Below are 17,603 nucleotides of genomic sequence, written 5' to 3'. Positions count from 1 at the left end.
GCAAAAAAAATTTTGAACAAAGTTGCTGACCTTCGATTAGAATGGTTTTTTTTTGCTTATTCTGTGCACTATTATCTATTTATTCCTAAATTTGCGCGCTGAAAAAACTGAATTAATGTACCGTTTCATACTGATAATTCATCTGTGCTGATAAGAGAATCATGTAATTTAATCAAATGGTGTTAAACACCATGTTTCTCGCCGAATAAAGTTGTTCTGGAACGAACAAATTATCATGGGCCGCACTGTAGAGTAAAAAAGGCCCAGTAACAACATGCGATTCAGCGCACATTACCGGCCGTGATGCGCGCCAAAATTATCGGTTTTTCCACGGCCCCGAAGAAGATTTTCAGAAGGGTCCAGCCAGTCCAAGGCTAGGTCTCTTTTCCCAGCCTACCATAATCGGAGACTCGGAGACAGTAACATAGTCAGCGGCCCGTGTGGCCAGAGCGGCCAAGTCGGAGGCGCAAAGGAACCATTTTGTGTCGAAAGTCCAAATATGTAATTAAGTTCAGTATAGTCCACTAAAATAGTTGTAATGTTTTGAGAATGAGTGCAGTTTATTAATTCCAACAAAGAAATTCTGATGCTATCGATCCATGCCATCAGGAGCGATCTTAAACACTTTACATTACAAATTGTGAAAAGGGGCCAATTCAAGCCATGGATCATTGAATTTATAGCACTTTATTGTGACACTTTCCTTCACCTTTTCATACATTCGCTTGCAGACACTTTTTCCTGCAGCTAATGTTGTCCGATTTTTTCCAATGATTGCACATTTTAATAACCTTCTTAAGGCTCAGCCACCATGTGTTCAAATATTCGTTACGGAAGCTTATTATGAGAACTTCTTGTACGGAAGTAGTTCTGGTGGGCCACAGAACCCCTTCAGCCGCTACATTCCGGCTCACTGTCAGTCAGTCAGTCAGTCAGTCAGCGAATTTGCCGAGAGAAGCAGCGCGTAGTTCCCTCAGCTAATGCGATTCTGTGGCCCGCCGGAACTGCTTCCGTACAGCAAAATCAGAAGTATTTAGAAAAATATGAAATAAGAGATGAATAATGAAATCTTTTAACAAACTTTTTCAATATTTATTGAACAACCAGCATATTTATAAAATCACTGCAAAAAATGTTAATAAAAAGAAAATTGTCATAATTTGTATATCTAGTAGTTTGAAATTGTCCCATTCAAAGATCTTTAAAGAATTTTTTGTTTAAAATGTCATTTTACGAATGAAAATTAAAGACACGTTGTTGAGCTTCTTCTTCTTAGTGCTAGGCCAAACAAAAAGTATAGTTTTAGATAAATTTTAGTTAATTATTGCTATGAATTTCAAGCTGATTAACGGTGATCAAAATTTTCATTGGAGTAATTTACTGAATAGTGATTTGGAAATTTCGTAATATTATTTTCAATTTGGAAACACAACCCTCGTTCAAAATTCTGGTTTTGATTTTTCAAATTCTTAAAATAAAAATCAACACTCTAAATATAAATTTAGTTGAAAATAAGATGATCAAAATCAGATACTGCAGTATGAAGTTTCTGGAACTTCATTTTAATTAATTTGCTATTGAATTTCCGGCTATAATACAAAATTTTCAATCTTAACTGTACTGAAACAAATAAAATAGCAACAATTATAAAGCAATTATAAAGAGAAGCCATGAAGGGTTAATTTAGTGAAGAGTATTTATCAATTACAATTGAAATAGCCAAATTTTCAGATGTAGAGTATGAAACCTTAAGCTGGATTGGACTCAGAATTTCAAAATTATTATGCGGATGAGCTGAAAGCAGTTTCGGCGATTTAATTGGTGTAGATCTTGAAATCCAGCAGTATAAGTCAAAACTTTTGACTTGATTTATTTTTTCCCTTGTGGATTAATACTTTCCCGTTATCAGTCGATTATTTTTTCGGCAACAAGGCAATCCATCAAAAGTCACAAAAAGCTCTTTCAAATGTTAGCTTGATGGATTGCCTTGTTGCCGAAAAAATAATCGACTGATAACGGGAAAGTATTAATCCACAAGGGAAAAAATAAATCATTTGCAAACTGATTTTGGAAAATTTTTGCGTCCTTAACTCGATTTTTTGTCAGAAAACTAATTAGTTTAGAGTTTAATCGATCAATGATAATTCAGGGAAGAATGCCACTAACTGGCAAATTCCCGAAAAAAATGATACAGATTTTGTTCGTAAAATAAACATCGATTTAAAAAAAATATTAAAATTTTTTTTAATTTTATAATTTTGTCGTCCCGGAAGTCACGGTAAATTACTCACAGTCTTCAGAAAAATTGATCATGAAGTTAGAACTTTTTTTTCCAAATCTTTTTGATACTGTACACTTTTGCTAAAAAGTGCACAAATTTTTTCAATGAATTTTAACCTTGTATTTTCAAAAGTTCTACCGAAAAAACAGAGTAGATAGAAAAAATACAAATTTGCCTTCAGTACCCCTGAATAAGTCAGTTTTAAAATTCTTTGCACCTCAGAAAATGTGAATTTTGTTTCCTTGTGTTATAATTGTGAATGCAGATTTTGAATTTTAAGGATGAATTTAAATCTCTTTCTCAAAACACCAATTCCTTCATATTGAAACAGCTTTCATAAATAATTTTTATTCCTTTTTGGCTCTAAAAACTCATAGCGAACGCAAAAATTACAAACACTGCCCACAATTTCTTCTTTTGACTTATTGTTGCTCTGGAATCTCTTGTGTTTTATTAACACAATAACTTGAATATAGAAATCTTTAAAAGGTTTTTAAAACTTAAACTTAAACTATTAAAATTTTAAATTTTCTTTTTTAATTTCTGTTTGGTCTGTACTTGAATCATTTTACGGTCATCCATTATATGAATGCTTGATGTGATAGATTTCAAAATAATTTAAATTAAATTGCATTTAATGTTTTTTGGAAATTCTTAATATAGATTAGTTTGATAATTCATATTTGAATGATGTGAAATCGAGGGAGAGATGAATTCGTGCAAGAGAATCTTTCCTGGGATTCAACAAGTCAAATGTTATCTTGCAATCTTATTATAATGCAAGTGAGAATAGTACTGCATTGGATTTTGGAATGTGTTAGACATCAATTTGTAAAGATTTAAAATTGTCAATAAACCAACTGTAAACAAAGGAAAAAATACAGAATTGGAAATTCTAAATTATACATACTTGAATTACAGATTCGTCTTAGCTTTTTATTTTTGAAGTAAAGTTTTATTATAATATTTTGTCCGATTCCTTCGGTTTTTAAGATATTTTGAACTACAAAAAAAATCCTAATGAGAAACTTTCTGTTACCCAATCTTTCTTGAAAATGGATTTCATGCGGCCTAAACATGTTGTATATTACGATTGAATTTATTTTGTGAAATATTGGTGTCAAACAGAAAGATTATAAGGTACCAAAGACTGTCAATTGAAGTCACACGTTTCTTAAGCGCCTACACACTTCAAGAACAAAGGTATTTTTTCACTTCTTAGAATGACCAAGATCTGTTAATCCATGAAACATGATAGTAATTTCTGAAAGTTAAAGGAAATTGCCAATCTTATGATTCTTTACATATGTATTGTTTTCTTATAACTGACCGAATAAAAAAAGAAACTGCATGGTAAATGCAATCAATGTATGGCTTCAGAAGAAAAAATTTTCAAGTATTTCAGTGTTACAATAATATTCACTCCTCTATTTGTCTTTTTCAAATATGTCATTCCATTAATATTCAAAATAAAATGAAGAATAAGGCTCAGATTTTGAAACAAATACAAAATTTATCACAATTTGCTCATGTAAATTTAGGCATTTGAGAGATATTAGTGACAATTAAAAAAAATGTCCCTACATTTCATTAACTTGCTCAAATGTTAAGTAGATAAATGGTTAGCAAATTCAAAGTGAACACTCTAAGTAATTCAACAGAATATGATTGGTATAATTCGGTCCCTAAAATTGCAAGTTACAGCTGCTTGAGTTTGGTAGACCGACTTTTCTTCAATCTTGAGCCTTTAAGTGAAAAACAAACTTTTTCGTTGATTAAACACCCCCACGGAGTGGAAAATTTTTGAAAATTCAAAAGCACATCTACTAGGGGAAGTTAAACGTTTTTATAGAAATTCGAGCATTTACGAGTATTTTGTAACGGTTTCTTGCCGCTTGGGGAGGGGAGGGGGGTTGATCACCCCCCACCCCGCATAGGACCGCGCCTGGACTTAACCTTGCCAATTACAAATCTGTTCTTTCGAGCAAAAAAATCTTTTTCATCTGTACTGTTTTGACAAAAATCTGTACCAACCTCGAAAGGGGCCGTCGGAAAAGTCTGCACAGTTGGGACTGAACGATTAGATTTTGTATTTACACGGGAACACAAGAAAACTTTTTCCGTCGCCAAAACATATACAAAGGAAAAACCGATTAGATCGGTTTATTTTTGATTCGATCTTTCGATATTTTGGATTCCTTTTCTCGTTGAGCCGAGATATTTAGATCCAATCTTCATTACCGATTTAATGGCAAACGGTGGCTTCTGTAGAGCATCTAGTCTATGCTTGCCGGATTATTGCCCAAATATTCAATACTAAATTTGGAAATGGTCCGGTTGCGCGTATTTCATTGAAAAAGCCCGGTTTTGCCAGGATTTATTCACCTTATTTGCAAAACCAAACAAAAAACTCAAAATGAGTTTTTCTAATAGTTCATTTTTGTGCGGCCGTTTTTTATGGATATTTCATTCATCAAATCATAATATCTCGCGTGAGCTTTCATTACGTCGAATGAAACATCTTGAGAATTCACATAAAACTGCTGCAATAGTTATAAAAACAACTTTAAAATTTGTTTTTCACATAAAGAATATGTTGTCTACTACTAACTACAAACAAAAAGTTGCGACCAGTTTATGTCAGCTTTTGTAATTTTTTTGTTATAAAACTGTTTGTTTACATTTTGTTTCATACGACGTAATGAAAGCTCACGGGAGATATATTTGTGTTTCAATATAAAAATGCGCAAAATTTCGGACTGCGCAGAATAAGGCACAGTAGGTACCTATCAATTTTTGAATTACCTTCGTCGTTTGAAATCTTGGGTCCTTTTCACAGTTTTTATTCAAACTTTCTGTTAAGAAACTTTTTTCGAGTTTTTTATTTTTATTTTACATTCTTTTATGGATTTCGAATATCTATGTCTTAAAAGGGAAAACATTCAAATCAATATAATCAACCTTTTGAATCGTTCTCAAATTATCCTTCTCATAATTTCATCGAATGTGGGAACAAAACCTTTCAGTATATTAAACTTGAATCTACTTCGTTGCTTAAAATTTGAAATTTCTTGTGATAAAAATATAACACTGAATGGTTATCGATGATTATTTTCAGTTTGGCTGACCACCTAAACCGAACGCTTCAACTTTCTAGTAAATGTTTTATTTTGTTTAATCCCGTTTTTAGCTCCCCCTTCCCCAGTGTTAGTTGTAGCGTATGAGTGATTATAACACAACGGTTACCAAAATGATATTGTCTACTAATCCAGTTGCCCGTGTCCTTTAACGCGAACGTAACGTTTAGCTTCATTCCATTCTAGAATCACCTTGACCACTTCATCGTCGTCACCGAACAACTCTGGGGGATCATCCCGATCACCGACGAAGGAACGCAGCGGAAGTCGATCTGGCACCAGCCGAATGACCAATGGCGGGGGCGAAGAGAGCAACTGCGAATCGTCGTCCTTTGCGTAACTTTCGTTTTTTTCCAACCCGTCGTCGGTACACGATAAGAGACATTGCAAAAGTCTGGTTAATTTAGTTGAAGCCCAACATGCGTACGTGTTGATAAGTAATATTATTCCAATTCATTAGGAAAAGAGAAAAAAAACAACAAAACTTTACCGTCACTTTTTAATGTGAAGGGACAAATGATAGACACATATCTTTACCAATTGAACCACAAATAGTTTTCAAATACAACAACATATTCGTAGGTTTGAAACAACCATATGCATATTCGGAAAACTAATCACAACTCCTCCACGATCAACGATTTTTGTGCGTATAACCAAACCTTATCTAATATAATATTACACCAATATGTTCTCAATATACAGACAAGATAATCACGCCATTATATAATTGAAGCAACTTTACTTACTCCCCAGTACATAGCTTTAAAGTCTTTGGAACTCAAAATGAATACAAATTTCATCAAAACTATAATCAACACTTCTACACTACCTATGTGTCTGCATAAACACTTTCTGTAGCAAATTTTAAACTCTGTTAGCTTAGGTGAAAAACTGTTTTAAATTTTGTAAATGTTTTAACTTTCCGCTCCCTGTAAGGTCAAACGATTGGAAAGTGTTTGAATATCTTCATTCAAATCGATGGAACATCAAGCGAGATATATGAATACTTAGGAGAGATAGGTACAAAATAAAATCGTTAGGGGCAGATAGCACTCACACACACACTCCCGCCATTGAAATTTCCCATCATTTCATTGAAACGTTGAATCACCGAACATTAGAAACAGGAAAAAGGCGCATTCGAACGTTTTTATACAGTGTTAAATTATTCACTTATCTTTAAGTTTGTAACAGAGCAAACGTACTTCTGTTGGTTATTTTATTATATTGTTTTGTTTAATTAGTGCAAATATTACAAACTTTCATTTAAACGAATACTTGTGCTTTTGTACTGAATGCCTTAAAAAAAGAAAAATTTCAACAAAATAAAAAAAAAACAAACACAATCGGAAACGAAATTCGAATCGATATTGCTAACCTGACCTGACCTCTGAGAAAATCCCTTGTTTTTAGCGTATTTTTTTAAACCTCTGTTTTAGTTTAACCTAAACCGACCATTAATTTTTATTTTTAACGAGTTTCTAGATTGCAAATTATTACACCAGTTGATGACTTAATTATTGAGTAAGAAAATTGAAATAATAATCATTGAAAACAAAAATACACCTTATATAGATCAACGTCGAACAAAACAAAACCCCACATTGTATATTGTACCCTATGATCCATATCGTCTAATTTATATGTGAAACAAATTATTTGTAATTAAACATTTATTTATCGAATTAACTGTTATAATAAAAGCTATTGAAAATTGAGCCGAGGTCTAATGAACGAGTAATTCGAATTAGTGAAATATTACAACGCCTTGGAAATAAATAAAATCACAACGCCTTTGAAATTAATTGAAAGTTTCTTTTCTTATTGTATGGAACTAGCTGTAGTCTAAGCTTACAAGATACTTTCAGAAAAAAGTGGGATATTTGTAAAACTCTTAAAATCTTAGTTTTTAAAATTATTCCCATACATATGTAGGTTTATGTTCCTTTAGATAAAATAGTTCATGGAAAGTAATAAAATATGAATAAAAGAAATTTATTTTAAAAATTGAATTCTCAAGAAAACTTTTATCTTTGTAAACTGCGAACACTTCAGTCGAATATGTTCTACTTCAGTATAATTTAAAATACGAAATTTGAAGAAATTGTTCACATTTTTAAATAGTCGTTATTGAACATCTATCAAATTTATTTAATCTAACTCGTCCATTCATTCGTTGTTGATTGAAGATAGCTTTTTTCGCGCTTTCCTTAATTTTTACATTCAAGGAATTTTGCTAGGATTCTCGAGAAAAAGCTTGAGCCAGCATCATTTGGAAGAGAATATTTTCTTCAATAGGAAAACATTAACATCGCTAGAACGTGCTCAAAGAACGCTTAACTGAACTCAATTGTTATGATAGTGCTAAGATAAGCTTGCCAGTTTTTCCGGTCTTACCCGCACTTGGTCGGATATTCGACACAAAATGTAGGAAAAGCTCGGTCCGACCCGGTTGTCTTGTTTTGTAGAAAAAAGCCTGGATTTCGTAAAGATTTACTTACTTTATTTCCAAAGTGAAAAAAGAGTAGGCGGCTGTCAAACGAAGAGCACGTGTTTTTGTTTGCTCCGAATTTTGCTCTGAAAAATTTAAATCTTATATTTCAAAGTAAAGTGATTTAAGTGAATACCATTGTTCTTTTGTGAACTTAAAGTGCTGAGAGTGTTTCGGGTCACGGATATCAGATCCATGGGCAAGGCTTATGGATAAGTTACTCCATGTTCACCTTGTTGAAATTCGTATCCTGCTTCTCAGAAAGGGATGAATGAAACGAAGGGTTATGGTTGCATTTTTGCACATTTAGTGAAATGTGTTTGTTAGTCCAAATTCTTGGATGCTACTTAATGAAGACATCAAGTTGGAGGCATAAACATTAAAATTGCTGTACTATTTTGATGTTATTTTCAAAATAAACTGGTGAACATGCTGGTGTAGGAAAAAAAAATCATGTTTGGGCGATCGCTATAGTATTTTCGGCATGCTGCGACCAGGGTTACTGATAATCGCTTCGTTTGCTTCAAAATTTCCAATCGTTACGACGCAACCACAGTAACGACGCTGTTAAGCATTGAATCGCGAACGAATCAAAACATACAACATAGGAACGCCGTCTTAGTGAACCATGTACTATGAATTTTCGTTCTGTTTGTGTTGCCTAGCGTTCCTTGTTGAATTTCTCTTTCCGATTTTTAGTCATTGGTTACTCCAGCAATCATTCGCTTTGCTACTGAATGAATTCGTTTGAGAGTTGATTCGGCGCGAGTTGATGACGATGCTGTTGATTCATGTCCAGAATCAGACCTTTAAGGAAGAATGCTACTAGGGATCAATTCCTGGGATAAAGACTAAGACCGATATTTAATAAAATAATTAACACATCTTGAGAGGAAAATAAGGCAATTTTGGCATAAATTTGGTTTTTGGGCATCTCTTGCGTTCCAAGAATTAACTCATTTTCCTTCATGATGCGTTCGCGACGAAGCTAATCGTCAGCGAGTCGAGTAGATGTCGAAGAATTCGACGCCGTCTACGCGCAATGTTTTTATTTAAAGCGAATGATGATTGTTTGATGGTTACCGATAGTAACTCAGAAAATAACGGATCACTAAAGAGGGGAAGAAAAACAAACTATGTTTGCGTCGTTCGATGCTGAAAAGCGTCGTTTCTAAAGAAAACAGACTTTCTATGTTAAGGAGTAAACTCGTTGGTGACTAGGATCGGGGTGAAAAACCATTCTGAGCGAAGATCAGCAACCTTGGCTGCGACCAGTCAAACCTTTTAAATATTCCCGATGCCTTTTACGGTTTGAAGATAAGTATCCTTTTCAAATGGTAAATAGGTAAGATGTTTAAAATGTATTTTTATTTATATGGTAAAAAGGTAAGATATTTACAATGTATTATATTGATATATTTAAAATAGCTTAACTCAATTCAAGGGGATACGTGGGGGATTGGATAGGTCACCAAGCAAACGAAAGACTGATATACAATGGATTGTGGGTTCAAGCCAGCCGGAGTATCTCGGCCAATATGGAATCATGAGAAGGATACTATGGTTCCTTTTCATGATTCTTAATTTGTTTCGAACAGTTGGAAGAGAGTTTGGTGAGTCAAACCTATCCCAAACCAGTGGTAACGTCCCCCCTGGTTGCACTGCAAATATTGTTGGTGAGTTAAGCATGGACAATATTTGAACGTGCGATCGAGACTTCCCATACCGACTCGGGTCGAAAGACCTATCAGCCACTGGTGGGTTTAACTACATACATACATACCTACAAACATACATACATTTACTTACTTTATTTCCAAAATTGAATAAAAAAAAACTAAAATTGTTTATTATATTTTTAAATTTTTGCGTCCAAAACTGATTTTTTTAGCAAGTTTATTCTAACAGATCATGAACAGTTTTGCGGAAGCCAAACATACGATTTAAAATCTGCTGATGTGTTTCGTTGTAAAAGTTATTTTCAAGTGAATTTTTTTTTTATTTTTTTTATTATTGAATAATTCTGTGGTTTTGACCAAATTTGTCCGGATTTTGGCCATTTTGGGTTGAAAATTTAGAAATAAGATGCCCGGATTTTGCCAAGTTTTAAGATAAAATTGCCCAGATTCGCCCGGTCTGGATAGATTTGAAAAATATTCTGGCAACCTTAAATGCTACGAACTAAACGAGTTATTTTATCTAGTCTTATATAAACTTTGGTAAAAATGCTGCTAATTTTGAGAAAAAAAAACATTATGTTTAAATGATTTTCTGTGTTGAACCAATGAGTTTGAATTGAGGATAAATTTAGGTTTTTCCAGTGTAAGTCAGTGAAACTTCATAATAGTTAAACCTATTGAATTATTACAGCCTTATCGGTGAATGTCATTTTCTTTGAGTAAAAACATTTTTAGTTTTTAAGATCATAAATGGATAAAAGAAGGTTAGAAAAAATGACAGGAGTTGAAAATAATCGAGGAGAGTGCCATTTTACTGTAACTTTTCTTCGATTCAAACCCGAAATGAAAACACTTCCATTCGCGTTTACAAATGTCTTAAATCTAGGAAAAAATGTACTTTTAATCTCTTAAGCCTTCCCATATGATCCACCTCAAACCCCAAATTTATCAACTGGATCATTAAAGTAGACTAAAATTATGCATCTTTTGTTCTGGAACTCTAGTTGTAAATTAATATATCTACATATTTTTAAAACGTGACAAACGTCGTGAGAAGAAAAGGGTTAATAATTTAATTAGCGTTTGAAAATTAGATCCTGAAGTGAAATTTCGTCTAGATTGCAGTGTACTTTCGGAATTTTCTAAACATTTTGAATTGAACTGTATAAACGAGGAATTTTTCAGTTGGTAGGTAACTTCTTCCTATCACATTTTTTTTTTCTTTTGTTGATAGGAGTTTAACCCGATAGGGTCACTCTTCCTCGAAGATCACCAATTTTTGTTTTACAGCATAGTTATACAAAAAAAATCAGATGGTTCTATGAAGTACTAAATATCCAACAAATAAGTTTAGAAAATGGTTGAAGAAAAGTTGAAGAAGCTGCCTAACGCAAGAATAAAAGTGAACAAAACTTCACTACGAGAGTAAAAAGAAATGGTTAACTAAGTAAGAAACTTATTTCGTTCAAGGGTGGTCCAAAATACCGACCTATCGAATAAACGAGTTTTTAGGCTTAAATCATGTTGCATTGCAACAAACGACGATTTGTTGTGTTTCGGTAGAAAAAGCCTTGATCTACGAAATGAATAGATAAAGTAGTGAAAAAATTTTATATATACATTTTTATTTCAAGAAATAGCATCGCCACTTCCCAAAGCGGTCCAAAATAGGTCCGTTACCCTATGAGATCGGTCAGTTATTCATGAAAAACTGAATTTTCACGTTCCTCCCCAACAAAATGTCCCGAAATCCCATACAAACTTTAGGCTCGTTAAGCGACTTTTTCCCGTGATCCGATCTGGTCCAAATTTGGCATGAGACTTTGTACTAGCTAGGCCTACGATTAATTTATGCCTGCAGCGCATAACATTTCACAAACTTAAAATTTCTCATACAAATTTGGGGCAGTCTAGTGGACATTTGACAAACCCCTACCCCCTCCTCGGATGTCCACGTCCAGTGTTAAAAACTGTTGACATACTAGCATGAATGTGAAATAATTTTTCAATCACAGTACACATTTTACTCCGAACTTAATTTCCTCTGATTTTCAACAAAGCAATCTTTGACTGATTAACGATCAAAAGTCACTTCATTTTCAAATTCGTGACCGTGATCTTGTAAAAATCTCAGTCATGAAAATGCTGAAATCAGTGAAGTCAGTTAGCTAGCTGTTGTGAGAAGCATTGGCTGGAAAAAAATTGTTTTGCTGTTTATATTTATACAAGCTGACCCGGTGTGCTTTGCTACACCTTCCAAAAATAAATGTAATTTGTAAAAATTCATTCAAATTTGGATTTTTGTAAGCATTTTTTTAAGTCAAACCATCATAGTTAAGATTCAACAACTTTGGAATGAGAGCTGCAGCTGGAGTTCCGAATTGCAATTTAAGGATGGTATATATTATTTACTGAAACTTGATCTCTAAATTTGTTTATCATGATTTGAAATTTGTACTCTGTTTTAAAAGCTTCATAATCCTTAAATAATGTAAAAAATTATGGATTTTCCACCTTTTCCCAAAGTGGGAAGTTACGAACTTCCATAAAAACATTTGTAACAACTTTTTTTGAGTTATGCCAAATATCCGTACGCAAAAAAACTCTCTTATAAAATATGGTCTCTTCTTTGAAAAGCTCTTTATCTTAAACTTACATGGGAGCTTCCTCATCTTTTCCAATTTTGTCTTTCACTGCTTGAAGAAGGTAGGCTGATTAACCCGGCTCGAGTTTACATTAATTTCTAATTGAAAGAAAAAGATTCGAATATTGGAATTTATCGCACATTGTACTTTATGGAGATAGAATTTTGAAAACCGATCAATAGCGTGAATCGGTACAATTTTTTGAGTGTATTCCTAATATTCTGTATTATGAGCACTTCCAGCTCTTGATTAGCTTTACATGGTGTATTTTTGGAGTTGAAAAAATAAGCTATAGAAATTCGAAAAAACGATGAAAAAGATTTTTAATAACCATTTTCGAACAGCTTTTTTGACCATCCTCGCCCTTCGAAGCAGTTTGAATATCTATCCTTTTTGCGCCAAAGTTATGGTTAAAAATGTTTCGCCATATGCCAAACTCGTGGACATGAGACATTAGGGGATTTTTATTTATTATCTGACGGGTTTGCGCCGGGGGTATTCAGATTTTCCCCAAAATTGAAAATTTGGTTCATTTTTGCGACTTAAAAACACATGTATTTTTTCAGATTTCTAACATTTTTATTTTTTGAGTTAGCTTCGGTTAGATTTTTTTGTCAATAAAAAATAACCATCTTTCAAAGCTACATAACTCTGTTGTTTCTCAACGGAAATTATAAAATAGCACATCAAAATGCATTGAAATTTTATCAGCTTTCCAAATAGAATAGTTGAAAAAAATTAAATAATGACCTTCAACATGAAAAGTTGTAAATAAACTTTAAATGGCGTCTAAAAGTACCGTCTGCACCACCGAATATTTTGCAAAAAATACCATTGTATAGCTCGATTTATGATGCAACTTTCATCTGAAGACACCAAAGTGGGCCATTAACACCTTGAAGAGTTATGAAAGAAATAATGACAATAAATCTCTTTTTTTGCATCGAAAACAAACAATGGTCGAACAACTGCACTCACATATGGAGATAGCAAGCACTTCTAACAACATGGAAACAAAAGAACTTATCAAAGCTGGTAAAAACACTGTTTTTTCGTCCTTTTCAGACTGCCCTTACTCGCATAACAGTCCCATATGAATTTTCGTCATTTTAGGTCAACATATGGCTTCAACATAAAAGACTAAAAAAAGAGGTTTTGTCTAGAAATTTCGAAAAAAAAATCAATTCGTGGCTGTTCTATATGAAATATACCTGAATAACAGTCCCATATGTGAAATACCATGGATTTGGTTGCTTTTCAATGCTTCTTTCGGCGAAATAGTCTTTGGTTTATTGCTTTGAATCATTTAAACATTTTTTTAACTCACTTGATGTCGAATGATGCACACTAGTTTTCGAAGGCAGGTCTGACTTTATAAGGAATGGCTTCCTGAGCGAAAAACTATCGGATGCAATAAAAAATCGTAAAAAGATTCAACTTGCAATGTTGAATTCATGATATTTTTTTTGCAAAAGTATGTTTCTTTTTCTGACAATTGCATTTAGAAGTTCAAAAATTATCAAATTTAAGTCTTAGTATGGGACTGTTATGCTAGTAGATTCGAAAAAGGTTTCAAATATGGTCCCATAATACAGTCCCATAATGAATAAAAATGGTGCTCTCGACCTTACCAATAACCCAATTTCGAAAATTTCAGGCCTAACGATTTATTATGACAACCTAGAAACGATTTTCGTCTATGCTGAAAGTGGTGGTCACAATTTAAAAATGTATTCCAAAACAGAAAAAGCTGATTGTCTCGCTTGCTTATATTTGTATAATGGGACTGTTATGAAAGAAGGGGCGGTAGATTGTTGCAGCTTAACTGACTTCATGTTATATCCAAAAATCTAATAACGTATTCGTTTATACCCAGTTTTGCACCAGGTCACAACAAGTTGTGCACATTTTACTGTCATTTTTAGAAGTTTATGCGCTAAGTTTTGCATCCGTAACTCCCCAGATTTGATTTAAAATGGACGGTGGAACACTGAAGATTCGTGTGTGAGCGATCGAGGTAGCAAAACACTTACGACGAATTATGTTCGTTCTAGTATGGTAAACCTCAAAACTGGGCGAATGTAGAAAACGAATACGGTAAAAGTATCATATTTGCATCATTTTACAGCCTGGGCTGGCCATACTGAGCTCTTTGATTATTTCTACAACATTTGTGCCATTTTCTCATACTTTTTGTTCAATGGGAAAGGATTTTGGTGTCCAGTGCTTAGCTCCCGATATAAAAACTGTGTAAAGCATGTCTATATTTCATTTTTTTAATCACATTTTTGTGATCCCAAACACAGGGACTTAACCTTCTACAATTGGCATTGATTATGCTTCACAATGATCTTTGATCGAAAAATTAATAAGTTATATAATATATGACCAGGTTGTAAAAGCAACATTCCCATTATTAGTTATATCACATAAACAATACGGTACTCAGAATTTTGGTAAAAATTTTAAGTCAGTTTTGCTGCAAACACTATACAAAGCACGAAAAAGTAGTGTTTTTTACCTGCTTTGGTAAGTTCTTTTATTTCCATGTTGTTAGAAGTGCTTGCTATCTCCATATGTGAGTGCAGTGGTTCGACCATTGTTTGTTTTCGATGCAAAAAAAGAGATTTATTGTCATTATTTCTTTCATAACTCTTCAAGGTGTTAATGGCCCACTTTGGTGTCTTCAGATGAAAGTTGCATCATGAATCGAGCTATACAATGGTATTTTTTGCAAAATATTCGGTGGTGCAGACGGTACTTTTAGACGCCATTTAAAGTATATTTACAACTTTTCATGTTGAAGGTCATTATTTAATTTTTTTCAACTATTCTATTTGGAAAGCTGATAAAATTTCAATGCATTTTGATGTGCTATTTTATAATTTCCGTTGAGAAACAACAGAGTTATGTAGCTTTGAAAAGTGGTTATTTTTTATTGACAAAAAAATCTAACCGAAGCTAACTCAAAAAATAAAAATGTTAGAAATCTGAAAAAATACATGTGTTTTTAAGTCGCAAAAATGAACCAAATTTTCAATTTTGGGGAAAATCTGAAGACCCCCGGCGCAAATTGTCAGATAATAAAAAAAAATCCCCATTAGACTGAGTCGATTTGGGGTCATTTTGGAATTTCTCAAACCCTGGGGTCTAAAAAGCTTCGTTTTGGTCCAAAACTCATCCATAATTTTTTGCAGAATTTTTAAGTAACGTTTACATGAGTAAATTTGAACTTTTATGTTTGTATGGGAAAATTGAATATTTTGTACCGAAAAATCAACATCATTTTTGTTTCTTCTGTGGAACCAAGCCAGCTCATGGTTTTTGTGTCAATTTATGAATTTCCTATAGGAAATTTTCCGCTGAACAACTTTGTCGAAGACCATAACTTCGTATCTTATCGGGCAAAAAAGTTATAGACTGTTTAATAAGGGTATGTCTTTTCGCATTGATATTTGTAAATTGGCACAAAAACCATGAGCTGGCTCGGTTCCACAGAAGAAACAAAAATGATGTTGATTTTTCGGTACAAAATATTCAATTTTCCCATACAAACCTAAAAGTTCAAATTTACTCATGTAAACGTTACTTTAAAATTCTGCAAAAAATCATGAATAAGTTTTGGACCAAAACGAAGCTTTTTAGACCCCAGGGTTTGAGAAATTAAATAATGACCCCAAATCGACTCAGTCTAATGAGACATTTCAGCTCAAAGTTTTCCCAAACAGCACCTGTCATGGTATGAAAATTATCGATTTTATACAGTGCAAATTACTTTTTTTCTAACATATTTATTAAAGCAAAAAAAACAAATATTAAAAAAAAAAAACATCAGTTGCATCACTGAATAAATTCTAAGCGTTTTTTAATTTCTCTATGAAAGTCAAATATTAAAAAATGTTGGCAAAACCAATTTCTAAGTAAACATTTGTCCCGTATATTGGGGCTCTAGTGTAAATGCAAAGTTTATTTTCAGATGCGTCAGAGTAAGGCTTTAAAATGGATTTAATGCGTATTTCTGTTTGTTGTTTTTATTAAGTTTCATTTATATATCTGCAGTATTCCTGTAGTATAAATTTATGTTTGTTACTCCACTTTTAATGAATGCTGTTCAAAGCAAATGACCTTCATTAGAAAGACATTTGAAAATTTTTAATATCCGCTTCCGTTTCAACATTCAGAATACCCCTTCTGGTCTTTCCAACATATTAAATCATTTTGCAGATAATTTTTTTAAAAGTTCGACGTTTGCCCCTTGCCCCACCGTGTAAGTTGACATGAGGTTATATTTTTTTTAACACTTCAAGGGTACACTTAAAATTCCTCATAAAAATTACGCTTCCAGTTGAATATCAGTTCTAAAGTCTCACTTTTCAAAAAAAAAAAGCAGATCAAAAGTATAACACTTTTAATGTTAAGTACGTATTTGAATTGGTATGTAAGCAAAAGGTACGACGTTTTTTCAGAATTTTTTAAAATAAAAAGTTTCCATTTTCATTTCTTAATTCGTTTCAGTTGTGTATTTGGGACAATGTAAAAATTTTTAGAAGAAAACATAATTTTTTATTTTTTTGAAACAGAGAAATGTTGAACGTTTGAACATGCTCTAGTGTTCCTTTAATAAAAATTCTTTGAGAAAATGAATTTCCTCACTTTTGGTCAATAATAATCAGTTTAATTCACTGATACCTTTCACTTATGCACACGCCAGTCCTATCTTATTCAATTTCATGAAAAGGCTCTTGATCAGTTCATTTGTCGGATCGGATTTTTTTATCTTCTTTAAATTTAAATGACGCTTGATAAAAATTGTTCATGTTCAACAAAATGTTTCCGATCTATCTCTGTAGAAAACATCTGATTCATATTTCTGTAATCAGTATGATTAAAAAATAACCTTGTAGGTAAAATGGGTTAAAAAATTGTATGTAAATTCGTTACTTTCTGTTTTTTTTTCAATTGTCCGCAAAGTGTCATACCAGTATTTCATTAGCATCAGATCTAAATTTATATTTTTTAGACAACAACACGAACTAGTTTTGCAAATCTTTAAATTGGTTTTGATTCGATTGATTAATTACCAATCCGTGTCACATCTAGGCGTCATTTATTTCCACGCGCTGTGTACAATTAAGCAAGTAAAAACACATCTAGGTTGCATATCGCCGCCACGTGCATAAGAAATATTGGTATTTGGTTGAGAAACAGGCGCCTAATTGTTGAATTTTTCCAGCGATCAATGAACAGTATGTTTTGGTTACTATCTACTTGCGACGACGTTTGCTTGACCATAGAAACGAAAAACAAACCCCTCAAAAAAAAGAAAATCTCTAAAATTGGATGTCATGACTTTTCAATTTCAGATTT

At 32.9% G+C, this 17,603-nt stretch overlaps 1 protein-coding gene across 4 annotated transcripts in view; it reads left to right on the top strand.

Annotated features, from left to right (window-relative positions):
• The window catches only part of LOC129747707 (unconventional myosin-XVIIIa), a 268,397-nt gene extending 261,258 nt beyond the window's left edge, over positions 1-7,139 (top strand). Inside the window, exon 13 of one of the 4 annotated variants that reach the window (XM_055742034.1) lies at positions 5,605-7,139. In XM_055742034.1, the coding sequence (XP_055598009.1) occupies positions 5,605-5,758 (154 nt within the window). In that variant the 3' untranslated portion in view covers positions 5,759-7,139. Of the gene's footprint in view, positions 1-5,588 lie in introns of all 4 variants that reach the window. The other 3 variants (XM_055742029.1, XM_055742033.1, XM_055742035.1) reach the window with 3 other exon arrangements.
• Positions 7,140-17,603: the final 10,464 nt, after the last annotated feature.

Source organism: Uranotaenia lowii, chromosome 2 (genome assembly GCF_029784155.1).
Source record: "Uranotaenia lowii strain MFRU-FL chromosome 2, ASM2978415v1, whole genome shotgun sequence".
Taxonomy (NCBI): Eukaryota; Metazoa; Arthropoda; class Insecta; order Diptera; family Culicidae; genus Uranotaenia; species Uranotaenia lowii.
Note: the sequence above shows the minus strand (reverse complement) of the source record. Positions and strands in the feature narration are given on the sequence as shown.